At 37.5% G+C, this 21,179-nt stretch overlaps 2 protein-coding genes across 3 annotated transcripts; both read right to left on the reverse strand.

Annotated features, from left to right (window-relative positions):
• Window positions 1-973: 973 nt before the first annotated feature.
• LOC144630000 (pleckstrin homology domain-containing family A member 8-like) lies at window positions 974-15,963 on the reverse strand. 2 transcript variants are annotated; one of them, XM_078488263.1, is made up of 15 exons: window positions 15,745-15,963; window positions 12,998-13,114; window positions 10,774-10,947; window positions 9,964-10,073; window positions 9,328-9,421; window positions 8,623-8,669; window positions 7,616-7,674; window positions 7,455-7,519; window positions 5,891-6,197; window positions 5,078-5,163; window positions 4,526-4,584; window positions 3,875-4,005; window positions 3,492-3,562; window positions 3,087-3,148; window positions 974-2,550 (listed from the first exon to the last, which is right to left on the reverse strand). In XM_078488263.1, exons 1-15 carry the CDS (start codon window positions 15,791-15,793, stop codon window positions 2,362-2,364), a joined length of 1,620 nt encoding a protein of 539 aa, XP_078344389.1. In that variant the 5' UTR covers window positions 15,794-15,963; the 3' UTR covers window positions 974-2,361. The 2 variants fall into 2 exon arrangements, with proteins under 2 accessions (XP_078344389.1, XP_078344388.1); XM_078488262.1 differs by having other exon boundaries at window positions 975-2,550; window positions 7,455-7,522.
• A 1,270-nt stretch (window positions 15,964-17,233) lies between these two features.
• LOC144629657 (melanocyte-stimulating hormone receptor-like) lies at window positions 17,234-18,349 on the reverse strand. The gene has a single exon (XM_078487888.1). It carries the CDS (start codon window positions 18,347-18,349, stop codon window positions 17,234-17,236), a length of 1,116 nt encoding a protein of 371 aa, XP_078344014.1.
• Between the last annotated feature and the right edge of the window lie 2,830 nt (window positions 18,350-21,179).

A 21,179-nucleotide genomic window follows, 5' to 3' on the forward strand; every position in this document is an offset into this window, starting at 1 on the left:
TAAACAGTTCGTCCTCTTATTTTACGCTCTGATAGTTTTCAATGTAAACTTGAACGGCAAATAAAAATTCCGGGTGAGTTTTCGTTTGACTTAGTGGTAAATTATTTATTTCATTCAACTTAATTCCATTTTAAATGTCTAAATGACTCAAAAACCTTCCAATTTACGCCTTTTAGTCTAGGCAATCGTGTTTAAAAACATATTTGTTTCTCGTTTCATTTTCAAGACGAGTCATCCTTTTTTCATATTTACGTTGAAAAAACACGAAAACGTTTCCGACTCTGGCTGTCTGTGTCTATTCTTGTTTGAAAATAATCCCCATTTCGACCCCTCGTTTACAACTGCAATTTAATTTGGTGACTTTTGACACGAATGTAGCGATTTACAAGTTAAACTTCACGTTTTAGGATAACATTGTCACCAAACTACTGGTACAGTATTCAAACACCGTAGCAGATACCAGTTGTTTGAAGCGCGGGCGTCAGTTGACGTCACGGTTTTCTGAGCCAAGACGAACGAAACCGAATGTTGAACGAAGTAGATACGAAGATAACACAAAGTCAAAACTGGGTCGCGAGAATCGCCGACTTTCATTTGAAGATGTTTTGAGCATGCGTAAGGGCACAATACATCTCTAAAACGGCATATACTAAAACTTGAAACGGCAAAACGAAACGACCCAAACAAGAGAAACCCGTTACCATTTTTGAGAGCTAACCGTAAACAGGCTAACCTGAGCGTCATTTAGGCTAACCGAAGTGCTTTTGTTGGTCGCCGTTTCGTTTCGGTGGTTTCGCCCCTTTTCGTTTCGGGTTTAAGTACAAGCCCTCTAAAACAAAATGCAATTTCCTCCACTAATTTTTACTTCATATTTGAAGCTGTTGTCAAAACTTGCAAGAAAATGGAAAATTCAACAGTTTCAATTGTTAGCTTCACAAGAAAATACTGGCAACTAATTGAAAACAATTCACTTTATTGAATACTTTATTTACTCTTTTTGTAGATGTGCAATATTCAGTTATACATTTTGTCTATTTCACTGTTATTTAGATTTCCTCGCCCAAACTAATCTAAAAAATTAATTACTTATCGTTAAATATTTATATTATTTCGATAATATACAGCCTTACAAAGGCAAGAACTTTGAAATTACTACGTTTACAAAAGTCCAGAAAATTCCAGATACTGGTTTTCAAAATTTCGCCAAATGAGAAGTTCAGATGCCGACCAATACTTGACATTTTAGCGAAAATAAAACCTTGGCGAAAATAAAAGATATTTTCACATATCGAAGCGACTCCACTGCGAAATCTGCCAAGAGAAGTTGTGCATGCGCACTCCATGGAACTTCCACTGAACGCTGCCGTCAATCACGGTTACGAATGCCACCGAATATTACCGAGTTACGTTGTCGGCCTCGCTCGCGAAACTTCGTCTTCAATCGGTATTTAATCCACTTTTGTTACAAATGATTGACGGTAACTTTTGAAAGCCAATCATTGGTCGACATTTGAATTTGACAGTTCCATTTTTTCTGAACAGCGTTGTTTGGTAAATTTGCGTTTAAGTTTTTCTTTGGGAAGAGCGATTAACTCTTTTGTACTTAACAAAAACTTGTCGCTTGTTTGTAAGATTAAATACCTACATAAGCCCATGTAGCAGTACTTTTATTTGAGCCCTTTTAGCCCCAGATTCTAGGTATTAATTCTCATTGCAAATACTGTATACATTTCTCTGTTTGACAATGTATAAATGTTGTAATGAGAAATTCATTGATCACCAGCTTCGGAACTTAAGGGCACATTTAAAAATAACTTAAGGTTACTTTTTCATAGCTTTTCCACGTCGATTTCAATAATCCCCTCGCATATCTTGTGTATAACACTGTTTTAAAATTATACGTTCTTTTACTCAATTTTGACCTTTATGTTTCAGATTAAATTCAGTAATATTACGACTCTTTAGCGCTAATACCAAAAAATATATTTACTAATATTAAATTCCATTAAGCTTGTCAGCAAATTTAAAGAAGATTATAGTGCTTCTGTAAAGAACAACTTGTTTAGACATAAATGTTTCTCTTGAAGAATGTTCTGAGAAAATAAATTTTATCACCATTCATATTTCTTTTCTTTAATGAAGACTTAAATAATTGGCGCCACTTCCTTTAGTAATAATTTAAAATTAAAATTTATTTTAAATTCGGTTTTTTACTCAATGTACACATAACACTACATACAAAATTTTGCAGAGTACGTGACCGTGATGAAGGAAAGCGTGACAGTGTCACGACAGCTACAATCACAGCTGGAATATGTTTCAAGCCCATAAAGGTTTATGATTCAATTAAGCATGACGTCATCATACGGTATCCTCCGAGTCGAGTTTGTGTTTCCGGTAAAATTGGTTTATAATGTTCGTAATTCGACCCAGTCCCTCGACGCAAATCCTCATGTCCCGTACGACATCTTTGTGAGGGGCCACGCCCTTTTCGGTGGTTCCAAGGGAGGTAAGGAAATCTGATCGGTACGGGACTGCCTTAACCGCCAACTAAAAATACATTAAAGAATACGATTAATTTGTTAACTCTTAAGAGAGGCGAGGGTAGAAGGAATTAAAGAAATTTTACGGCCATGGCAGACAAATGGCGTATTTACATGAGCCGTGCTGGCTCTGCCAGTTTGCCGAGATCTCGGCACTTCTGTTAAACGTAACAAATTGGTGATTGTAAGACAACCGGGTGCCGGTTGGTTTTGGGGGGGTAATTTTTTTTTTTTTTTTTTTTTTTTTTTTTTTTTGAAAATTTTTTTTTTAACAAAAAATTCCCCTAAAAAATATAAAAAAAAATATAAAACCACCAAAAAAAAAAAAAAAAATAATTCCAGACCCATAATAATTTCTCTGAAAGCAGAATTCGCCATATCAAGGTGAATCTATTTATCTGTCAAGACTACACAATGACGGCTTGAGAAGAGACCGAAATTAAAACCAAAAACCAAATGGTTACACAAAGAAACGAACGAACTAACTAACTAATGAGCGAGAAAGAGCACGAACGAATGAATGAATGGAAGACAAATGGTTACCGCAAAAACTCCTCTGACTACCCAGCCATGATATCTTCGAAGAGTCTTGCCGTATGCTGTGCCTAAAATACAGGTTACAATTTAGCGCAAAATCAAACACAAAAAAGAAGGCTGAGAAAAACTGACGTTCCTCTTTGCGCTCAATTTTTCTCCACTCGAGTGACAACCAAGATTCGATTCGAGGAATTTCATGTTGATGACGTTGATCAATCGAGTGTCCCTGATTGGCTATTGAATTTTCGCGCGCAAGTAACAACCAATCAGATACACTCACGGATCTGCATGTTGAAGACTTTTTTGGGTCGAGTCTAAGACATCCCTTGAGCGAGGAAAAATTGAACGCGCAAACATGGGGTTTGATGTTATAATCTTTAGAAACAAATTTTTGCAGACTATAATCCCTACCTGCTGCTACGGCGAGATCTTTTTCCCCTCGAACCACTTCACCAAGAAACACCTGCATGAACTCTAAAGCTCTAAAAATGAATACAATAGGACGACATTAGACACTTACAAGAGTCATGCACACTTAATGCAAGAGAGTTCAAACAAACGAGCACCCCAATTTGGGTGGACAAGTGTCGTTTGTTGAAAATCTTCGTTTGTAGTACCGAAGATTTCGCGAGTCTTATCACCAATCGGAAAACCACACGAACTCTTACGAGCAGCCCGAAAGTTGTGACGTCAACCTTTCGTAAGCAGGTTACGTCATGTTACCTAGCAATATACCTGCCAAAAACCGCGGGCTCAGTCGCTAACCAATAAAATAAGGATTTGCACTTACTTACCTTTTGAGCCATAGCAAAGCGTCGGTGGCAGAATTTTTCACCGTACAAGTGTTGCTTTTGAGTTCTTGGTATACGATATTTTGTAGAGTGACGAACGCTTTTGGGTCTGTGGCGTGTTTGGCTTCGAGTTTCTGAAACAAAAGTGAGAAACAGATTTATATCGCACAATTCTACAAGCTACAGATCACATTAATGTTTCTAGTGTGTTTCTAACGACTGTTGTTAAACCAAACCAAAGTCACCTCTGGAAAATGACAATATACACAAACAATACAATGAGAAAATCAGAACTCGAAGCAAAAGAACGCAGCCCATGCCAAGCGCGGGAAAACTTGAACCCTTTTCTAAGCGCGGGAAAACATGCGCCCCTTTCCAAGCGCAGGAAAACATGCACCCGTTTCCAAGCGCGTGAAAACGTGTACCCGTTGCCAGGCGCAGAAAACGCGCGGAAAACAAGTCATGATTATTTTTGGTCTTGCTGATTGGTTGAAATAATGGCAGGTTTGTGCTGATTATGTAGATCACACGCACGAAGTTTTGTAACCAATTAGAGAGTTGAGCAAACGTTAATCTAAGGGAATGAACATAATAACTTTGACAGTAAATCGAAAGCGCTAAAAACAAGCAAAGAAAAAGTTTCCATATTCTTACTTTTATGTTGCCACTGATATCCAACTTAACGGGAGCAAATGCAGTTGACCCGAGAACGTCTGCAAAAAATAGCAATCAATCAATCAATCAATCAATAAAAAAACGTGATATGTAATAATTTACCATGATGATCATGATTTATACAGCGAAACGCAGCGAGATAGTACTGTACTACAACGTAACTGCAAAATCTCCGCCACTCACAAGCTGTGCGCCTCTGCTCAGCTGTATAGTCACTGTTTTCACGTACACTTTTTGAGTGTCGGGATATTCTGCATTTGAGACTGAAAACCTTTCCTGTGACTACAGTACTAATGTTTAAGAGGGTAGTAGCCTGTTCCACACGTTCGGTTAGTTAGAGATTGGCGCGAGGAACGGCAAGCCGAAAGAAGCGCGACTATAACCTTCGTCTTTTTTTCTTTTGCTCACTGCTTTTTGGCCTCCCCCACCGAGGGGGGCGGGGGGGGAGGAAAAAAAAAAACAAACAAAAAAAAAAAAAAAAAAAAAATGATAATAATAACGATAACAGGGTACACGGCATCTCCTACTTACCTAGAAACGGAATAATACAAGAACATGATGAAAGAAACGGTTTCGTGGGGATGCCATTATCTGTACCAAGCTGGATACTTTCAAACCTACAGATAAAGATGAAGTTCAGGCCACGGCTGGTCAGTAGAGTGGATAACGCTATTCACCGGTAAATCACTATCCAGTGGATAGCGTAGTTTACAGGTAGTTTATACTAAGTTTTTTTCTGAGGACCCTACAGCTGTCGTTTAACTCCTCAGTCGTGCGGGTAAATAGCCAACTGGTCTGCTTTCCGCCAGTTGGGAATTTAAAGCTTGTTATGTTTATTTGAAATATTTCTTTCGTCTCAGTTTGAGTTGCATGCCTGAGAACTATCTTGGCGTAGCTAAGTGCATTAACCACTGTAAATAATATATTTTTTAGATGTAATTAACCCGGTTTTTTCCCAAACAAATGTACCATTGAGATGTCTCTTATGGCCTTTTACCATAAAACAGCAGCTTTCAGAAATAAGGGACATGAATGGTCCATCAAAATTTACAGTGCTCGCAAAATTAGGCTTCTGCTCGGAATGCTCGCAACATTTTAGTATGTGCTCGTTTGCTCGTGGTCGCATAGTTCCACAAGTACTTGCAAGCTCTGTTTTTAGTGTAGGTAGCTTTTTGAAAGGCGCTCGTTGCTCACAAGGCTTACTTTTGTCAATGCTCATGCTCGCAAAGAAAAATGCTGTGCTCGCATGACCATTCGATACCTCTAGAAATACAAAGCCTGCAGTTAATTTTAACCGAATAAACTACACCCAGATTTCCTGTAGTTGATTTGCTGTTACCTTACCTAAATTTCGCAGCGCTAAAGAACGTTTGTGGCTCCTCTTTCATTTCCTCTGAATTGGAAGTTGACGATTGTGAATCAAGGGAATTCCGAGATGATTCAATGTACTTTGCCTTGTGGTTGAGGGCAGCATTGGTTGACACCCCACTAGCTTGTACATGCCTGCGATCAATGTGCTCAGAGGAATTTGTTGAAGAACGGTTCCCAACAATTTGGCTGGGAGTCTGTGTTGACGGATGCTTAGCACTAGATGATGACGTTCTCTCGCTGTGGGCCAATTGATCACTTACTGTTGATAAGCTGGGTGGGCCTGAAATGGACAAATAAACGGTTTTTATAATTTTTCTGCTCCACGTGCAATCATCTTACTTCACATAATGGTTGAATTTCACAGCTTCTATTGACTTATCAGCTGAAAGTTTAAATATGCGATTTTACGCTAACAAGGATGATTTGTGTTTAAAACAGATAATTCTAATTCAAATAGGGCTTCACAATGGTGGTCGTTACTAGATTTTCATAGGAACTGCGACATTAAGAGAGCTTTAACTGTAGTTCTAATAATAATGTATGGACACCAGCTGAGTTAGGAAACTTTTTATTATGATACCAGACCTTCAGGTGTATATATTTTTTATGTTAAACGATATCACTAGAATTATAAGAATTGCTAAAGGCTGGTGAGGATAAGTTCAATAATACAATAATATTTACATTTGGCCAAACTGTCTCATACGACCTGAGCTTATCCCCGTTTCTACATCAGTCCCTGATGGGATTCAAACCCATGACCTCTCAAAAAACGCCTGCCTGGTTCAAATCCCATCAGGGACTCAGATTTTTTTTTGTCCTGCGCTCATAACATGATGAATATTACATCTGGGAGTATTTTGATCTCCTTCCCCTGAATAGTATGCTAGTGGGTGCAGGGTTTCCCCAGCACCCATTTATACACCTGGGCCCAGTTGTTCAAGAGTGGATAACGCTATCTACTGGATAAATCACTATCCAGTGAATAACTGTCATACAAATCCTATTTCGCTTAATCCACCAGATAGTGATTTATCCGGTGGATAGCATTATCCACCCCTTGAACAACTGGGCCTGGTTGGAGAGAGCTACTGTCAGAGCCCTGAGGTGTCCAAGAACACAACACATTGACTCCTGCAAGAACATTAACCATTAGGCCACTACGCTTTCCAGGGACTAGTAGGTAGGTAAGGCAAACTCTGTTTTGGGTCTTGTGGCCCATCATGCCAGAGCTTATCCTGGTTTCCATGGCATTTAGCGACTAGCAGTATTTCTACTCCCCCTGGATGGGATGCTAGTCCATCACAAGTGTACCCCCAGCATGAAATTTGCTGGTATCAAGTTATACACCTGGGTGGAGAGAACACTATGTAAGTCTAGTGTCTTGCCCAAGAACACAACACAGTGACCCAACCAGGCCTCAAACTCTGACTGCTCGACCCAGAGTCCAGCGTGCTAACCATTAGGCCACCATGCCTTTCATCCAGGGGCTAGTAAGGAGACTAGAAGGTTTGTTGACTGCAGGATTGCTACTCACCATTAAACGTAGAACTTAATGTGCTTGCTACGCTTGAAGTGGGTGATGGTGGGGGTGAAGAAGACCTACTAAAGGAAATACATTCACAATAAGTTTAATAATAATTTTCAATGTAAACTACTAAATGAGCTTAAATCCATTTGAGTTCATTAACAACATACCTGTGACCTTCATGGAGTAATTGTTTTCTAAATGCACTGTGCTTTGTTGCTGACAAAGTCTAGAGAAACAAAATATACTATTAAAACCCTTAAAATTTCCACTGTTCAGTAGTTCTTTACCAAGGAACTAATCCCCTCAGTGGAGACCTTGGAATTAAACTAACAAATAGAGGCAAGTGCTTTCCCAATAACCCTTATGCATGTTTATGTCAACCTGGTTAGTTTCACCACCAAGCCTCGCTTTCGCAGTGCAAACTTAAAAATTTTATCATAAATGAATTCCCAAAGCAGCAAAGATGAAAAGAATACCTTCGTGAAAACTGCATGAAGGTGGCAGAGGGTTGAGAATAATTCACGTAAACAAGGTTTGGTCATAGGGAGCCCACATGCTTATTTGTGAACTGTTCATGCTAATATTATGCAATCTACCAACGGAAAATAAAAAGGTATAAATTAACTTGCCTGTTGTCTCCATGAATCAGTTGTAAAGCCAAATGGGATGAGAGATTTCAAGTTGGGATTCATTTTGCGCCGCGATCGTGCGATGTTTTTTACCGTTGAAATGTATTACATGCGACGCCACTCGAACAATCGTTACACAATGCTGACATTCAAACTGTTAATAAATTAATAACCAACGGTGAAACGCGAGACGTTACCCGAAACCTCGTGACAGCACTGAGACAATGATGAAACGCGATAGCCATATTAGCAGCATTGTGTAACGATCGTTCGAAGCGGCGTCACATGTAATATATTTCAACGGAAAATACATCGCACGATCGCGGCGCAAAATGAATCTCAACTTGAAATCTCTCATCCCATTTGGCTTTACAACTGATTCATGGAGACAACAGGCAAGTTAATTTATACCTTTTTATTTTCCGTTGGTAGTTTGCATAATATTAGCATGAACAGTTTACAAATAAGCATGTGGGCTCCCTACGCTTGCTCCCCAAAAGAGAACAAAATGCTATTCAAAATTTTATTTGACTGTGTACTCTCACCTTATTCATGGTAGTGGACGGTGATGAAGGTGACGAGGAGGAGCTTCCTGTAAATAGTATATAAGTAATGATGAGTCAGCAAAAACAACATGAGGTTATTAATTGCATACTGACACAGTAGGACCTATAGAATTTAACATCAACAAGCTCCAGGTTAAGAGGAAATTCAATATAGTAGTGTGTCATGATACCGTTTCACGTACAAATTTTAACCATATTCACGCATCACATATTCTTGAAACAGCAGGTTTCATGAATCACGTGTCTTTTCTAGCTATTTTCACGCGTCATGGACTAATTCCTGCCCTTTTCACGTGTCACGCATAAACCCTTTGCTACCCTCAGTAGATGGGTATCGCTGTGCCATGCTCTAGCTTTACAAGACAAGTTCTTAACTGGAACCCCCAAGGTCAGAGGTAAAGAGGAGAAGGCAGAAAACCTGGGACACACACGTTATCCCTAGAATGAGGACTCTGGAGAGCTGTCGTTTTAAACCTACATGTATGCTATGGGTGGAGCAACAAGCCAAAGTTAGTAAGCACACACTGAGTAGAGCCTGGAGCCAACTATGCAAATTGTACACACATGCCAAGGGTTAAAAGTTCCACTGATTGGGCTATCTCTAAAGTGTCTTATGTGTGATTTGCACATGCATTTTTTTTACCAAAAAAATTGACAGATACATGTTTGATAACATTAACTCACCAAAATTACTTTCTGCCAAATCCATACAGTCACACATGTTTTTGAGAAACTCGTCACAAGTTGCAGACAGCATAGTAGCAGCTTCTCCAAATTCCTTGGGAAGAAAGTCAGATAACTGCATTTTATAGTACCGGTAGGTAATAAAAAGAAGGGGGGTGAATAGGTTTGCAGATTGACGGATTTGGCCTTAAAATACATTGAGTGGATTCATCATTGGATTTTGAAAATACAGTGGATTGTGGATTAGCTGAGAATTTTGGCCCAGATTCTGGACTCTTCATGCCAGGATGTTCGGATCGTGGATACTAAACAAAGTTCAAATCTCTTTAATTTGTTGGTCAGTCTTCATTGGTATGTTGGTGCAATTGTCACGAAAACAAGTAATAAAAAAGAAAATAGTGACAGATTGATGGATTTGGCCAAAAATAGCATGGATCAGTGGATTTGCATACCCCTATTCACCCTCCCCCCCCCCACCCTCAAAAAGAGATTATTCAGCAGGGTGTTCTATAACACAGTTGGCATTGCCGAGTGCCATCAAGCACATTGACTTTAGCAAACCGTTATTAAATAGTTGATCCGTGCAGGCAGCATTTTCCAGTGATATGTGCTTTCTTGATTTTTTGTTAAAATTACCTGATTGTCTTCTTTGTTACTGCAGAGCAGTTTGATGGTGCTGATCTGTTGCAGTAACAAACTGCGATACATGTTCAGTTCTTGCATCTTCTCTTTCAACTGGTTAACAGCTGAGGGAAAAAATGATGGGATATTTATATGTATTAAATTCATTCCTCTGCACTGAGATTTTTGTTAAGCTTTGCTTATGGGTTGCTTATTTCTGCATTAATAGCAAATTTAATTTTGAAATAAAAATGGGGGCTCCCCATACTCATTCAGGAGCAATCGCACCTCGTTTATAGACAATAATTCCTTGTTATATCATCATGATTATATTCATGATCAATGTAAATTCACATTTTCTGATGACTGTTTCTTATTTGCACTGTGAATTGGAATATATTTACTTTACTGAAGGGAAGTTTTTGCTCAAATCAAAACAAGAGAAAAAAATGTCACCAAACTCATTTGAGAGAAAATGATTCTTCCCCTCTCTGGTGCATAAAGAAAAAGCAGGCATTATGGGTGCATACTTATCACACATAAACTATGCGCAGTAAGGATGCACAATGCAATACTAAGAAAATGTTAACTATGACCTACACTGCTACTCTGATATTTTCTACTTCTTCCAATAGGAGTTAAACCCACAATCATAATTATATTATAAAATATTAAACAATTTGTTATCAATAGTAAATCTTCATTTGGTGTGGAAATATGCACAGATACAGCATGTATTTTGTCCTTCTAAAGACATTTTCTGTTCCGAGATGCAAACAGTTTTCCAAGAAGGAAACGCAAACTGTGAAGCATATATCCACTTACATTCACCAGGCATCTCTGCATGTGATCCGTTATGCTTCATTGTTGTAAGGCACGCCTTTGCTGTTCCTAGTGCTACTAACCACTGTTGTCTTTCAGCGGGTGTGGCTGCCCTGAGGTAGATGTATTGGTCTGGTGGGATCTTAAGATCAATTCTCACAGTGTCTGTAGGATGGACTGTATACAATACAAAATAAAGGCTATGGATTATTAACCAGCTCAAAGACATAAACAAATAGAAAAAAACTTGTTAAAAAGTATACAAGTCATGTGCAAAACTGTCTTTCTAAAACTCCATATAGAAACATAAATATTAATAATAAAATAAAATAAACACGGTGGTCGGTTGCTAGGGCTTTTTCTCCCGCACCTTCCAAAACTAAGAGTTTTAGGCCATAGACAGAAGTAGAATGCATCGAATGTAACGAAACTTGGCAGGAAAGTAGGCTGATAAATTACCTATTTATTGGTGTTTATTTCATCTCATTTGACTGCTATTGTGACGTCAAATATGATGTCCAAATTTGGCATCAGAAAAAAATTCAGGAAAGAAATGGTAAAAAATTGATATTAGTTTTCTGCATAGAATTCTATGATTTCTGGTGAAAACCCCACCTCAATCGGATTAAATGGCGTAAAGTTACAGGTAATAAAAGAAATTCAAATTTCCCGCCACATGACCATATATGGTCAAACTTTAGGGGTAGTTAAACGCGAAAATAATAAATGTATGCGCAACGGAGAAAAGACAATGCTGCATAAAATCAAAATCGCAGTTTTTTTAATTTAGCATGTGTGAGACTATGACGCGTATTTCGTCGCGAATTACGTCATAATGACGTCATAATGACGTATTTCGTGACGAAATACGCGTCATAGCCCCACATATGCTAAATTAAAAAAACTGCGATTTTGATTTTATGCAGCATTGTCTTTTCTCCATTGCGAATACATTCATTGTTTTCGCGTTTAAATACCCCTAAAGTTTGACCATATATGGTCATGTGGCGGGAAATTTGAATTTCTTTAATAACCTGTAACTTTATGCCATTTTATCCGATTGAGATGGGGTTTTCACTGTTTATATTGTTTTTCAGTAACAAAAACACCCGTAATATTTTGAACACTGCTTTACCGATTTTTAATGTTGTTACTAAAAATAGGTGTCACTTACGTCATCATACTTCCAAGAAAAGCCAAAATACCTTTACAGTTGTAAAAATTTAAAGAAAAATGTCCTCCAATTAATATGTTCTTATGTCTTGCTTCATTTAAAATATAAACTTCTTCTCTGTGAGCTAAAAAAAAGTTTAAGAATCTTCAGGGAGAAAAAGCCCTAGCAACCGACCATCGTGAAATGGCTACATTTAGAGAGGATGCCACATCAGCACTAGCTGGTTTTCATGCAGGTCCTCTATCCAGGTCAAATTGGAATTTGGAAATGTTGGCTTTTCAGGAAGGAGAAAAACCAGAGGACCCGGAGAAAAACCCTTGGAGCAAGGAGAGAACCAACAACAAACTGACCACTCAGCAAAGAATGGTTTTCTCTTCTTTTCCTCACAACGTTTTCTGAAGGAAATAAAAAAAGCATTTTCCCTGTGTTTCTACCAGGTTGTAGAAACATTCGTGAAATTTTGGGAGAAGTGAAAAAAGCTGTGGAAAGGCTTGCTTCTAGCTTCTGTTTCTACTGAAAATGTTATTTTCTCATTCTCCCAACCTTCCACTTATGTTTTGATAAATCAACAGCAACATGGAATTGTTTTTGCTTATATAAGGAAAAATACAAGGGAATGCAGGAATATGACATTTCTGTACAAAATGTTAAACTCAAAATCAACTGCAACTTTCAAGCTAAAGGGTGATAAAATTACACTTATTTTTAAAAATATTTTGCATTGTGATGTCAATTCTAAAAAGGATGTAATTAATCAGTAAGTGACACAACTTACTCGGAAAGAAAATTCAAGAGAACCTATGACCTTCTGCACACCGGTTAGATGCTCTGCGTGCCACTCGCAGTGAGCTTCCAACTGTACAGTTGGCTTGACGTGAAAGTCACATGTATGGCAATGTAACCAGTAGTAATAAAACATTATTTTTGTAATAACAATACAATTTTTCCTGTTATAACTTGGTGCTATGGAAATCAAACTAAGTTCGGTTTGCAATTGTCCTTAGAGTGTGTGTAGGTTTATTGTCACTCGTTACGTTACTCATTACAGCTAACCTGAAATTTCACAACAAGCCATTTTGACAGACCCCCTGCTTCCAAGACCAACTTCTTCCTGCGACTTGTAATACGCCAGCACACCAACTTCTAGAACAAACCATCTTGGCTGCCAACCTAAGGATGACAAAATGAAGTTCAAAATAAATTATTATTAATTGAAGCAAACAAGATTTATTTAAAAATAAGAATAACTCAATGGGCTCGCCCAATCTCCACACACTGGGTTTGCCCACAGACTTGAAAGTTAGAACCACCTTGTACAGCATAATAAACAGTACCACATGAAAGTACTGCTAGCTTTTGTCTCTGGTTTTGTTGCCTCAATAGCTTTCATTTGAATGGTCACACACTAGGTTTCCATCTACTGACTAATAACTTAGTAAGATCCTTCCTGTACTGCATAATAAACAGTACTGCATAAAAGTAGTGACTGCTCAATACTGAGGTTTTCATTCACTAGATTTTCTGATCCACAGACTTAAAAGTTGAGCCATATAAATTGACATGAATTTTGACTTTTGGAGTAAAGGGTCATTCATGGTGGACTATTCTCTAAAGACAAAGGACCACTGAAGCTGAATTCTTAGCTGTGTATAGTTCTGTATAGTTTAGTCTTTAGAGGAAGCCAATTTTGGTTCTTGATAAAAAAAATCTTGGATCGCAGTAACGACAAGGTACCAGTAGTCTGTTCAGGCCATTAAAAAACAATTATCCAGGAAATCATAATTGTACTGAGCAACTTTTGATTGTAACCCTTTTTACCATAAAAAATACACTTGAAACCCGATAACTCAAACCCTCAATAACTTGAACCTCTCGCTAACTCGAACCTTTTCTGATTCCCCTCCAGGTCATTTTCTACTTATTGTACCCTCAGTAACTCGAACTCCCGATATCCCAAACCTTTTTCTATTACCCTGAAGGTCGAGTTATGGGGATTCAACTGTAGCATTTATGATGAAAAAATGTGGTGTATAATTACAATCCAATTTTAATGTAAGTCACACTGAAAATGGTTTTCTATTGTAAGAAGCTCAAAATTTGGGTAGTGTAGCAGAACTCGTAAAATCCTGATGTGTGTGGTGTTCCTGGAACCTTCAGTTTCTTGAATGAACTTCTGATTTCTGAAACCAATTTTCATTTCCCTTGGACAGTACTTCTCTGTATTAAAATTTTACCCCCGATTTCTTGAAGTATTTTTCGTTTCCCCTAGAGGTTTGAGAAATTAGGATTCTACTATAATTCTGGAAAATAATTATTTAACTGGTGTTACCAATCAATGAAATTTCTGTCCTTTTGGAGGCAACATTTAATATTCTCATTAAAAAATTTCCTGTTGTTTAAGAACACCATGTGACCATGGCCGCCATAAAAATGCTCTGACTTTACTTCTTTGGGGTTGGGAAAACTTTCCCTGTGCCAATTGGGAGCTAGGAAATCTGGATGCTTTCCATTTGACCAAAAGTTCCAAAAATTTCAAAACCAGATCAAAAGCTTTTGAACTTTCCTGAGAAAGTTTCCAAAGATCTGATAAACTGCTAAAAAAATTTCCAAAAATTCTGTGAGCTAAATCTGATTGTGCTGCCCTATGTGCCACACAGGCATGATGGGCAGTAAGTAAGTAAGTAAATTTATTGAATGGAAATTCCTGGGAAGAAATGTTCAAAAATTTGGCTATACCTTGTGAGGTTGTCCATTTTTTTGGAAATTTCAGAAAAAAAACTATTCATTCAGGTACTGCCAACCAAAAATATTGTAAGTTCCATTTGCCACAGGAAATTTCTAGAAATTCGAAACAAATTTTCAGTGAAGGGAAAGTGCCCCTGAAAAGGCCATTTACACAAAGAAAAGGCACTTTAAGGCCAAACGTCAAACTTCACATGAGTCGAACCTAATGCAAATGACCAAAAACAATAGGTTATTTGCTCATTTGCATTTGGTTTGACTCATGTGAAGAACGGCGTTTGGCCCGGGCCTAAAACGGCTAAAAGGTTGTCAAGATTGGATTTAAAGTGTTTTGGTGCCAAGAACGCAGGATTCACACAATTAGCCACTTCACAATGGATTTTTAAACAAATGCCTTTAACAAAAACTTTCTGATTGCCACTTAATTTCAGTGTACATAAATTATTTGTACGCTACAATGGAGTTTTTCGCCACCTACAAATATGTATGACAAACATGAAATTGCAAGACACAATGAATAAACTTCAACAAATACATCCATGATCCCGCAAATCTACGACTTTGCAAGATTTATAGCAAAAACGATGTGGTTCCGTTTGATAATTAATGAATAATAGATTCCTTTGTTTGATTTTTCCCCAAATGATAAATAAGTTATGACCACGGGTAAATTATCTCGCATATCAAAACCGCGGGAATTTCTACAATGTATACTACGCTAATCTCAATTTTGACAGTGTGATAAATTCTTAGAAATAATTTTTGCCTTAGGAGCAACAAAATATTGGGAAGAAGACAATAAATTCAATAGACGCGGTGTTTGAATAGTGAAACGTTTCTTTGACAATGTGACAAAATCGATTTAGCGTATCGTAGGAACACTAACTTTAGCAAAGCTCGTAAGCTAATACATCTCTACAAGAACACAAAACTAGCCATTCAATTTTGCCACAAAGGCAAAAATAAACACCCGAGATGAAACTCTTAAATTTCAGCGGAAAGATCAACACATTCTAAACAATAACAAAACAGAAACATGGATTAAAAATATTACAAACCGCTCAAGTAGTTGGTCCATTTCCACAAAGTTCCCTCCATTATCGACATTTCTTGATCTTTCGTTTTCCGATCTGTGATGCAGCCTTGAGATATAGTCGTACTTTCGGATGAAAGCTAAAGCAGTCGTCGATCTACCTTGGTTTCTGTTATCTACCCTCAAGTTCCCGACTGCGACCATTGACGAAACAATTCTTTGTCCGCCATTACAGAATTTTCAATTGCAGTCGTGTTACGCTTGCGCGAAAATGTAAACTTCCTGTTTTTGTTGCATGCTGGGAGTTTTGCAACCACTTCCGGTAACTTACTAACTTGTGCAAAATGAGACGGATTCTGTTCCGGAATCAAATTATCCTCGAAAACCAGGGGGAGCCAGGGAAAGGAAAACTAAAACGAGCGGAAAATCAGCGCATTTTATAAACTTTTTTTTCCGTCCAGTAACTGCTTGGTCTCAGCCTCCACTTCGAGAATAAAACCGTCGAATACTTGCCCGCCATTTTGACTAGAATTTTTTCCCACGAAACCCGTCAATCAGTTTGCGGAAAAAATACAGTCAAACCCCGTTATTTCGAACCGTCAGGGGAAACCAAAAATAGTTCGAAATGGCGGGAGTTCGAAATAGCCGATAGCAAATTACTGAAGATAAAATTCAAAGGAAGATGAGTTTTAGTTCAAAAATAGCGGGGATTCGAAATAACCAAATTCGAATTAGCAGGATCCAATTCCAACTGTATAGACAAATGTACAAAAAATTTAAAGGGTATTAAAACTGGAGGCTTTCCAGCACAGCCACATCCGTCAAATCTGGAAAATAGGCAATCCTTTCCTTAGTATCTTAACTTCACGATTCATAAGTTAATCAGAAGTTAATTTTTGAAAACAAATATTTGCCACCGGATTCCCATACAAACACTGTAAATTCTGACGGCGTTGCCTACCCGTCAAGATGGCGTTGAAAACCGTGATAAGGCCTATGGCTTGAACAGTAGTAGAACGCGTATAACTGGGATAAATCCTCATCTCCAGACCGACATTGGGACCAACTTTTGGAAATTGGTAAAATTTGCACTGAGAAGGGGTACTAAAAAAAATGGAGTACCCAGCCTTCCCTCCCCCAACCCCTCTCGGCCACAACTCCTCAATCAAAAAATTGTGAATGCTAACCTGGAAGTTACATGTAATCTATTTATTAAGAGCCAATAAGAGAATTGAAAAATATATCACTTGCCACATAATAAACTTAACTATTTACAGAGTCAACAAACAAGTCAGTTTCGCGATATAATTTTTCACTTGCAGTCGAACCTCTTTTATAAGGTTGGTTGACATTTTGGCAGCGTCTCTCTTCTCCCTGGTTTGTTTCAATGTCGGTTTCAACATTTCGTCGGTTGACATCTTGCTTCGCTCTCTCCCCCCCCTTTTTTTTTTTGTTTTTTTTCCCTTCTTCCCCCCCTCTTCCTGGTTTGTTTTAATGTCAATGTTTACACTCACTTAGCTGACATTTTGCTCCACTCTCTCTCCTCCCTGGCTTGTTTCGATGTCGATGCTTGCATTCACTTGGTTTACATTTTCCTCCTCTGTCTCTCCTCCCTGGTTGGTTACAACGTTGGGCGCAGCATTTATTAGTGATCCAAACATTTTCTTTTCAACCTGTTCAGCTTCAGCGTGGTTTTTTTTCAAAAGTAACTCGATAAATGCAACACGAAACTGTCTTAATCTGACAGAATAAATAAGCGGGTTGATAAAAGAGTTAACAAGCACTAAAGACCCAGCAGAGAAATAAACTGCATAAATTGTATCTATCGAGACCCTGTCTTTAAGAACGTTCTTGATTATTCTAAAACTAATTATCGGCAGATAATTTGAAAACACAGATACAACAATAGTAGTGGTCAGTTTTAAGACTCGTTTTTCCTTTAAGAACTTTTCTCTGGCTTCCACTGAAACTTGTTGAGCTGCTATTTGCCTTTCATGTCGACGAGCCTCACCATAAACCACTACACTGCTGATTGCAATTAACACCATAAATATAACTACGAACGAATTTTGGATCAACAGAAATATGTCACGGTCGATGAAATATAAAATGAGTACCACAGTAGTAAAGATCCACGCAATGGCAGAAGCGACCAGCACACGAGCTTTGGTGACAATGTGTTCATAACTGTAGCTTTGTTTAATGGCCAGGTACCGATCAGCACTCATTAACACCAAGTGGACAAGTGAAGAAAAGCTAAAAAAGTTCATCGAATATTTTGCTACATTTTGCAATGGACATGCATCGCTTGTGGTTTCGCCTTGTAATGTTGTTATCACAAAAGAAATGTAAAGTGGCTGGACAAAGATTCCGACCATCGCATCAGTTGCTGCTAAGCATGCCAGCGCTATGTTGGACATGCTTTGCAGTCGCGCCTTGACCTTCACGGCGATCATCGTCAGTACGTTCAGTACAATGGTAAAAGGACAGGTCACAACGAGGATGATGATGTTGAAGACGATAACACTGTAGGCTGGTGTGGAAAAGCGCTCCGGTACCCCGCCGATGAAATCGTAAACGCTACATTCTAAGGGGGTCGTGCCAGTCTGGGTGTGTAGGCTCGAATTCATCTCGGTTTCTCCGCCACGAATCTCAGCTCCGATCGTTTGTGAACTGTTAACTACGCAAGAGACTTCTTCGATCTGTTTGTTTTTAAGGTTCTGATGTTTTTTCAATGTTACTGTGTGAACTAAGTTTGGCTTCCACGTGTTATAAGTGGCTATGGCATTGTATGTATTTGTGGTGGATTCATTTCGTATCCTTCAGTTTCGCACTACATTTTCGTTAAAAAACACTTTTACTAATGAACCTTTATATATACCTAAACATGATTGGAAGTGCAGTTTAACTGATAACTTTACTAATTGGTAAATTCACAAAAAGAGTGAAGCCAAGGTTAATCGAGTATTAGAAATAGTACTTAAATGATCGAAAGACCACTCGCCTTGCCAGGCTTAACTCAAAGTGGTCCTAGTAAACAGGATGTAACAAACAATTGTTTCTGTGTAAAGATTTTTCCTTGTTTAAATCTTTAACTGATTAACTGGTTCAAATGTTTTTAAGCTGGATATCTTGTCTCAAAAACTTGTCGTTAATTAGTCTAAACTGACATTGATAACAAGGTGAAATGAGTGAAAATTCTTATCAATCTGGATGTGAATATACCGTTAAACTCATATTCAGTCTTGTTCATTTATCCATGGTTTTATATTACTAGTATGTTGGCGTGAGAATTTTTTGAAATTGTCAATCGTTCCACGTTATGTTAGGGTCGTTTGGTAAATCCGGCAGTGCTAAAAAATGCCTAATTGGCCTGTAATTAATGTTTGGTTTATTTTGGTTATTTTTTCAAGGCTGAACTGAAAATTTGGCAAGATAGCTACAGACTACATAAGTTTACAGGAATAAGGTTTTGGTTAGAGTTAGATTTCAGAGGTTTGAATTTGAATAGTGAATTTTATATCCTTTGATCGAAAAGGGTTAAGTATAAAATGTATGAAGCAGCGGAAGAATTAAGCAAATGGCCACCAAATTGAGTGAAATATAAAAACAACCCATTAAAACAGCGAAGGATCATTTTAATAATACAGCAAATACAAAAGAAGGTGGGGATGGACAGAAATCTAGAAAATTAAAACGGATAAACCGATTGCAATTTGGGTTCTGAAATAGAAGTAATTTGTTTGCTAAACATAAGTTTAAAAGCGAGTATTTGGCAATTAAAAAATAATAACTTTAACAGTTTTACCAAGTGTCCTTGATAAGTAAGTGGAGTTTTCGAACGTTTGCATAACACTGAGAAAACCTTTTCCTTTCTAGGTTAAATGAGTTTTAAAAGATCTAACTGGCTTGTCAGTATGGAATAATTTCACTTATTGTTCACTTTTTTAGTTCGATACTGACTCAGTACTTGATTTCTTGAAATGTTTTGAAACATTGTGCTAAATGTTTTGGGAGTTGAAAGCAAACCTTTGTGTTTTCACAATCCGAGCTTCATTAACCTGTGATTAAGCTAACAATTCAATTTTCCGTTTTTGTTTAACAAACCGATGTCTTTGCGAAAATTTTACAACTGAATAACTAAGCTCGAATCGCTTAATGTTAAAATAAAATTTTAATTACTACTTATAATAATAAAGGTTTATTAGTAATTCCAAATACAAGGTTGGCTCTTCTATGCTCAAAACTACAATATGCTATAAAAAGGCTATAATGGAGAAAATATTAAAATAAACAATACAATAATAGAATAGGGCTCTATAATTACTATCCAACAAGTCTGCGCTCCTAAGAATTAAAAAAAAAAACATTAAAGCCTGGTTTTCACTGAAGACCCAAGAGGAAGCGCATGCACAAGCAAGCACTGAAAAACGGAAACGTAAGGACTTAGATTAAAAACTTTTGATCTTTGATTTTCCGCGTCCGTTGTTCGGCGTTTGTACTCAGTCTTGTGTTTACACTTCCACTTGCGTCGCTAGTGAAAGCCATTTGGAAAAGGAAAAGCGCTAAAAAAAAACAAAAAAACAAAAGAATACTTTGCGAGCAGTTGGTTTCCCTACGCAATTTACCGCAACGAAAAAAAAGTTCAACGTGAATCAAGATAGAACTGTCTAATTCTTTATTGTACAAAATTAAAATGAGAAGAAACTTCCCAAAGTCAAACTTTTTTCCGTTTTTTTTTTTTTTTTTTTTTTAAGGAAACATAAAATACCACTCAGAAACATTTCGAAATGAAATCGCAAGTTTATTGAATCTATCCGTAAAACTTACAAAAAAATGAAAACTTATAGCACTACAAAAGCATCTGTTTTCTAAAATGGCGGATTAAAAAAATATATTACCTAGGCCTGTAACGAAATTGTGCAAACAAGTTTCAGAAAAGCACTGGCGAAAGCATCAAAAAGCAGATCATTCGACGATTTGTTTCTGTTGTTTGGTCTTCTTAGCTACTCGTTCAATATGCAAAAAAAACTGATACTCCCGAGCTTACCATTCACAACTTTTTTAAAAGATAGAATTATTTCAAACAAATCTGTAACTCTGCAAAAAGTTTTGTTTTTAAAAATGTGACTTACTACTTAATAAACTTTAAGTTTAAGATGTCTGCCTCAAAAAGACAGGCCAGTAGCTAGGACTTTGCTAATAATACAAAAGAGTTTTTGCAGTAAGTGTTTAAAAGTGTTCTTGGAGTGCATAAAAAAGTTGTATTAAAACAAACGTTTCGGGGAAACCCGATAAAGGGGTTTCCCCGAAACGTTTGTTATAACTTTTATGCACTCCAAGAATACTATTAAACACTTACTTTGCTAATAGAGCAGTTTTCAATTGGTTGTAAAACAAAAATTATTTTTTAGGTTATTTTTTTGGGGAGTTTTTTTTTTTGGGGGAAAAATTTAACAG

This window comes from Oculina patagonica, chromosome 11, assembly GCF_052425735.1.
Source record: "Oculina patagonica isolate OP01 chromosome 11, crgOcupat, whole genome shotgun sequence".
NCBI classification, from domain to species: Eukaryota; Metazoa; Cnidaria; class Anthozoa; order Scleractinia; family Oculinidae; genus Oculina; species Oculina patagonica.

What these genes read in the sequence shown, in the direction of transcription:
- LOC144630000 (XM_078488262.1), bottom strand. Translation starts at nt 15,793, where the DNA reads ATGTCGATAATGGAGGGAACTTTGTGGAAATGGACCAACTACTTGAGC. An exon ending in TTTGGCAGAAAGTAATTTTG is followed by an intron (nt 8,670 to 9,327) that starts GTGAGTTAATGT and finishes TACTATTTACAG; the next exon opens with GAAGCTCCTCCTCGTCACCT. An exon ending in TTGTATTATTCCGTTTCTAG is followed by an intron (nt 4,585 to 5,077) that starts GTAAGTAGGAGA and finishes TATTTTTTGCAG; the next exon opens with ACGTTCTCGGGTCAACTGCA.
- LOC144629657 (XM_078487888.1), bottom strand. Translation starts at nt 18,349, where the DNA reads ATGAATTCGAGCCTACACACCCAGACTGGCACGACCCCCTTAGAATGT.